General features: G+C 35.7%; 1 protein-coding gene across 2 annotated transcripts; it reads left to right on the forward strand.

Annotated features, from left to right (window-relative positions):
• Nucleotides 1-262: 262 nt before the first annotated feature.
• Nucleotides 263-6,401, forward strand: LOC141708490 (F-box/LRR-repeat protein 17). Of its 2 annotated transcripts, none has more exons than XM_074512145.1 (11): nt 263-1,029; nt 2,089-2,190; nt 2,894-3,038; nt 3,137-3,321; nt 3,537-3,641; nt 3,923-4,020; nt 4,098-4,318; nt 4,407-4,473; nt 4,564-4,649; nt 5,298-5,403; nt 6,070-6,401. In XM_074512145.1, the coding sequence occupies exons 1-11, from the start codon at nt 449-451 to the stop codon at nt 6,078-6,080; spliced, it is 1,707 nt and encodes a 568-aa protein (XP_074368246.1). In that variant the 5' UTR covers nt 263-448; the 3' UTR covers nt 6,081-6,401. The 2 variants fall into 2 exon arrangements, with proteins under 2 accessions (XP_074368246.1, XP_074368245.1); XM_074512144.1 differs by having other exon boundaries at nt 5,298-5,396.
• The last annotated feature ends 563 nt before the right edge of the window (nt 6,402-6,964 follow it).

Consider the following 6,964-nt stretch of genomic DNA (forward strand, 5'->3'; position numbering starts at 1 on the left):
TAAAAAATCCAAGGAGTATCCGAAGATTATAAGGGAATCACCACCTGAAATTTAGCTTTTTTATTTGGTTAAAAAGGAAAATAATTTAGCGTTTATAACGTTGCATATTATCACTCACGTTTTAGCAAGGTATTAAATAGGAAATCTACATTGATGACACAAAATAAGAAAAAAAGAGAATGGAGAAAAATAAAAAAAGGGGGGTAATAAATAAATTTCGAAATGAGGGCGCCAAAGAATCCTATCTTCCCGCGCCTTTCAGACCAGCCTCCTCGCCCCTCTCCCTTATATCTCTCTCCCCACACTCTCACTCTCTCTCCTCTCGAGAGAGATTTCTCGATCTATACTTACAACCTATACACACAGATTTAATTACCAGATATCAGTCTTCACTTTGTTTAATATTTAAGATAAATTTATATAATTATAGAGAGAGAGAGAGAGATAGATGCAAGGGCACCAGCCGCATCCGGCAACTCCGGGCGGCGCGGCGGACTTCGCCGCCGCGTTCCGGCCAAACAACGGAAAAAAGCGCGGGAGTTACAATTGCGGCAGGTGCGGTCAACCGAAGAAAGGCCATATCTGTCACCTTCCTCCATCTTCTTCATCCGCCGTCACGCCGACCGACTCGACCTCATCGGCGGCGACGCCGATCTCGGTCTCCCGGCCGCCACGTCAGCCCTACACTCGCCTCCGCCGCGCTCTGTCCTTCGAAGAGGCGGCGGAGTCGGAGAACGAGAACGAGGAGAATAATAATGATCTTGAGGTGGCTAAGGAGAGCGATGACGTGGAAATGATGTCAGGGGAGTTGAGAGGGATTTGTTTGTATGAGGTGATGAGGAGATTAGCGCCGATGGAGTTGTTGATTGCGGCGAAAGTGTGTAAAGGATGGAGAGATACTTCTAGGAGGATTTGGAAGGCGGCTGAGGAATTGAGGCTTAGCGTTCCTGTGAGGTCTCAGCTTGGATTTGCTGGATCTGTTGTTCAAAAATGTCCCGGACTTCTTCGACTTTCGCTTCGTATGGAAAGGTTTTAATTCCTCCAGATCTAATCACAATTGTGTTAATTGTATGTTTGTGTGATTGTTTATGTATGTATGCTGGTGCTGATGAATTTGATCGATACTTGTCGAATTTATTGTATAGTATGTGTGTTTATTAATTGAAGATAATTGAAATGAACTTGATAGTATTGTATCTGTGTTAATTAATTGAAGTTATTTGAAATGAATTTGATAGAAGCTGTATCGATACTAATTGGATTAATTGCAATGTATGTGTGTGTATTAAATGAATTTGATAGAAATTGTGTGATATATAGACTGGTGTTGATGAATTTGAAATTGGATACGTATCGATACATATTGAATTTATTGCAATGTATGTGTGTTTATTAATCGATAAATGAATTTGATAGAAATTGTGCGATATATAGACTGGTGTTGATGAATTTGAAATTGGATACGTATTGGATTTATTGCAATGTATGTGTGTTTATTAATTGATAAATAAATTTGATAGAAATTATGCGATCTATAGAGGTTAGTGCTGATCGATTTGAACTTGGATCGGTATCGTTGATACTTATCGGATTTATTGCAATGTATGTGTGTTATTATCTGAATTAATGTTAATTGAATTTGATAGAAATCGTGCAAACCATAGAGACTAGTGCTGATCGATTTGAACTTGGTTCGGTATCGTCGATACTTGTCGGATTTATTGCAATGTATGTGTTTTTATTAATTGAATTACTGTAAAATGAATCTGATCGAAATTGTGCAATTGCTGGAGACTATTGCTGATCAAACTGATCAACCAGTCTCTACTTATTAGATTTGTTGCATCTTATTTGTGTTAATTAATGATCAAAATGAATTTGATAGAAATGGTGCAATAAATTGAGACTGGTGCTGATGAATTGGAAGATGGATCTGTAATGATGCTTAATGGATTTGTTGTGTTACTTGAGTTAATAAAAAGTGAATATATAAGGATGGTTTCTCAGAGTAATCTATATTGAAATGATGTGATTGAAATAATTTTTCTATAGCTGAGGTATTCATCTGCTTGAGTTTTGGATTTGCAGTGATGTGGATGCAACGATGTTGGCTTGCATTGCGTTTTCTTGCTCTAATTTGCAATCTTTGGAGATTTTCACTTCTGATAGCTCAGTTAATCGGATTACTGGGTAAAATTAGAACCTTTGTTTTCTTGCTAAATATCTATTGTGTATTCAGTTTAAACAGACAGGTGTGTGTGTGTGTGCCTGTATTGTACTGGATGCAATGGAAGATGCTCACTAGCTTTTATAGTGGAACCAGACTTATTCATTTGACATTTATTAGAATCTGGTTTAGCAATCAATCATATTCAAGCTATCACAGTTCACATGTTTTGACTCAAGTCATTCACTTTATTTACCAAATCATGTTTAAGCATTCTTCCACATATTAAGAAGCTGAGTTAGTTTGTACTTGTGTCCTGCATGTCGCTTGACATTGCCTTGCTTGAATACTCATATGCAATACTTATAAAATACTACATGATGTGCAGGACTTACTTTGACTTTTCCCTTCTCTGGCAGTCACTTCATCTAGTATCTATTTTTCCTCTTGAACTGATTATTCAGTTCAAATTAAATGAGCAATTTCATCCACGTTTTCCAGAAATTTGTATCTTGTTTTAGTTTACTCATCAATGTCATCTACAAGATCTATACATGAAGTTTTTATATTGTTTACATTTCTGCGTCATATTCTTATTGTATTATACCTTTCATGCAAAGTGAATTCTCAACTTCTTACTTGGTGCTAGTTTTCATCCTATCCTAGTAAATTGTGTATGTTGTAAGTTGTAGCAGAGAATTTGGGTTAATGTTTTTTTGGGTGCAGGGATGAATTGGGTCGCTTTGTAGCTGATAAACGCTGTCTATCAAGTCTTAGAATGGAAGGGTGTAGTAACCTTGGCGGTCTTACTATTTGTTCGTCAAGTCTATCCACACTTTGGCTTTCCAGTCTTCATTCCCTGACCAAGATGGTGAATATTCTGCAACCCTTGGTCCTATAATGTCTAATATTTGTATTATGCTATCTGTATTTTGGTGTTTTGAAATTGGGTTTTTATTGTCTATATAGGTTTTTAACTGCCCAAATTTAAAGGAAATCTCCCTAGATTTTTCTCGCCAAGAGAACGAATGTACTGATCTTACTACCACGGTAGATGGTCTGGGAAGAAGCTGCCCGAGATTACAAAACATACGCATTATATCTATTCGACTTTCACATGCTGTTGTGCTTTCTCTTACAGCTGCAAACTTGAGGTTTGTCCAGTTCTTCTTTTGTTGTTTGATGTTTCATATACTGTTATTTAATTACTCTACTGCTAAGGTTGTAATAATCAATATGTTAAATGATAAAATTCTTCGTAATATGTATCTACTTTTACAAGTTCCATGTGATTTATTCTGTTTTATTTAGTCTGCACTTATAGAAGATTAGAAATATACAGAAGTTTGATGTTTGCTTCATTCTTCAGGGGTTTGCGAATGCTCTCTCTTGTCCTCGGAACTGAAATTACTGATGCATCTGTTGCAGCAATTGCATCAAGTTACAAAAATCTGGAATTGCTTGATCTGAGTGGGTATGTTGCAGTTTCACTTCGTCTATATATCCTAAATTTTTGGTTAAAAAAGAGCAACCAGGGCTTGTCCTTGATAGACAATATGACACTAGAACTATAAACCTCCTTCAAGAAAATTAAAGAAATGTCACAGAACTTTCGTTGTTGATTTTCTTATTCAAAAGACGTGCACATTTACTGAAGTTAAATTTTACTTAATTGCTTCAACTTGTTATGGTACAGTGTTTCTGTGTGTTGTAAACTTTTCATGATTACATTGTTAACTGTAATTATGCTTTCAGGTCTAGTATCAGTGACAGTGGAATAGGAATGATTTGCAACGCATTCCCGAACACTTTATCCAAACTTCTTCTTGCTCTTTGTCCAAATATCACTTCAAGTAATCTCAATGAGCCCCTGTCTGTATTTTTCTACATCTTTTTCATGAACTTAGGATCTCACTCTCTTTTGTTACAGGTGGCATACAATTTGCAACTGCACAGTTGCCGCTTCTAGAACTTATGGATTGTGGAATGACCATCTGTGATTTGTATGAACAAGATCTTGCTTCTGAAGAAGATACTAGTACTGATTTACAGAAACCGTCAAACAGCAAACTACATCTCATGTACCAAAAGCTGATAATCAAGCATGGTCGGTTGAAGAGATTAAGTTTGTGGGGTTGTTCCGGCTTAGATGTGAGTTTTTTTTAGTCGGTAACATGAAGAATGTTGGCTAAGTGGTTATTTCCTGTCCTAGTTCTAAAATGTTTTATATTTGATGCAGGCTTTATATTTAAACTGTCCGGAACTCAATGATCTCAACCTAAACTCATGTAAAAATTTGCACCCTGGTATGTATTTGTTCTTTGTTTGGCTGATTACCTACTTATACGATTGACTACTATATTTCTTGTTAACTTTTGGTGTTACTTTCTATCCAGAGAGCATGCTAATTCAGTGTCCCAATTTGGAAAATGTGTATGCATCAGGCTGCCAAAACATGTTAATTAAAACCATTCAAGATCAGGTATTTTTTGAGCCCTACATTCTTTAGTTTTATGTACACATGTATATTATTATTGCCTTTCGTTCCCTCAAGTTTTAATAGGTCCAATCTTACATGTATTATCTGGGTTTTGCTACTGAGAACTTCACATAGGCTTTACAACAACTCTCTATTATGTAAGAGCTAACACATGCCATTTGCTGCAAGTACCTAGCTTTTCTACTACGTAATAATCTTTTCCTACTGATTTATTTTTCCTTAGTTGAGAATCATTTTCTCTGTATAAGCACTAACCCTTGCAATTGTTGTTTGCAAGGACTATTATCCCTTTGCTTTTCATTCTTAATTCCTGAAGATGATCCCATGAATATGTTTCGGTCACGTGCTTGTTCATTTGTAGGATTATTTAATCCACCCCTTTCACTCGGTATTTTAATCCCATGAAAATAGACCGTGGACTATGGGTAGCTTCTCAATGAAATGTCAAAGAAAATTTAAAATAAGTTAGCTAATAGCCCAAGAATTTTAATCCCAGATATGATGAATCAGACACGGTGTTCGGTTTTATCTATAGAATCGTCAAGTCATGCCAATTTCTTTGCAGCCCAAAGTTGATAAACTATCAGCGTGTTGTAGTTTTATAATGTTGTTTTGTTGGTATTCTTGCAGTTATGCAGTGATATGAGTGCTTCACAAAACAGACTACCTTTCAAACGTTTAGCTGATGGCTCCAAGAGAGTCCAAGTCCCTCATTTCCTTGATCAGCAGGTGACTTGTGAGGTTCCTTTATATTTTTTTTTTTTAACAAAAGGTTCCTTTTACATCTTGAACTGTTTTACTAAACTACCATGGTCAACAGAATGTACTGTATGCAACTAGCACATTTGTAGGGCTCTTCATGTGAAAGATTCTTTACTAAAAAGACAAATTCAACTTTTTAAGAAATTACAAAACATCTGTAAAGTCACATGAGTTGGAAGATGGTGGCTGTTGCGTTGTGCACCTGCACCCCGCTAAAGTTTTTTGAGCACAATGTTAAAATGCACATAATTGTCTCATACTGTTCATAACAATTTAAATGAGTTGTTAGAAATTAACAGGAACAATAAATAACTTTTACAAGTAGATGTGATGGGTTATAATTAACAAAACATTTTGAATTGTTGCAATATAGTGTGGTTAAACCGGGAAACTACATTCTCCTGTACTGCAGAGATAAACAAATTGATATCTTTCATTTTAGAAATGATTTGTCCTGTATATATTTGTCATAGTACGAGTGTTATTAGAGGAGGATGTTCTCCATTTCAATTGTTTAAAGTGACTTACTTTTCGCTATTCTTTCATTGTCATAGTTTATAACTCTAGATGGATCATATAACTGTTTACTTAGGCTCCTTGCAGAGCAAACTTTTTTTTAATGTTTCTAAATTTTGTGTAGGCATGCCATGACAAGAATGGTGAACGGCCTAGTAAACGGAGGTGCACTTTGCTGGTGGATTAATATACAATGCTTCAATCTATGGACATTGTACCCTAATTGTTGTTCAACCCTGTTTTCATCTTAAATTTAGAAGGCGAGGCCTGTAGTGTTTAGTGCCTCTATATTGCCAGGACTTCTTGTGCCAGATGTCCTTATCTATAAATTCTTTTATAGACCCGTACATTATTTACAATTTAGATATGAATCTGGGGATGAGAAACATTAAGTGAAAAAATGTTCTTGTTTCTAACCCCTACACCATAATAAAAATGCAAACTGCAAACTGTTTAGATTCTGTCTTGTTTCTTTGAAAATTGTTGTTATTTGGCCATTAGCATAATTTGTTTAGCAATTGCTTCCGATTCTATAGCTATACATGTAATCATGATTACTATTGTAGGCTCAGGAATGATATTGAGAAGTCAGATCTATATTTCGTTTTTGCTGTAGTTGTTAAATTGTTCCCTGGGTTTCTTTTGCCCATGAACATTAATAGTTATGCACTATCTTCCGGTCTGACTAGCCACAAAGAAATATGAATATATCAACCATTCCCTCTCTTCTGAACTTTATGATCAGATGGCAGGCTAAGATTAAGCGGACTACATTTCTAGATTCGTAGTTTTACTAGATAGAACTTAATATATTTAACATAAACTAAATATTTGCTTGACTATTTGATATTTTACCGCAAGAATCCCGAAATTTGTGAAATTATTTGTAATTATGATAGTCTTGCCGCTTTGAGAGTTAGATCTTAGATTTTTCATATTTGAATCCAGATCCTCTTTCGAATTCATTTACACACCCATCCACGGTCTCTAGCCTTACGAGATCTCCGCAGAAAATAAGT

Source organism: Apium graveolens, chromosome 2, assembly GCF_009905375.1.
Source record: "Apium graveolens cultivar Ventura chromosome 2, ASM990537v1, whole genome shotgun sequence".
Classification (NCBI taxonomy): domain Eukaryota; kingdom Viridiplantae; phylum Streptophyta; class Magnoliopsida; order Apiales; family Apiaceae; genus Apium; species Apium graveolens.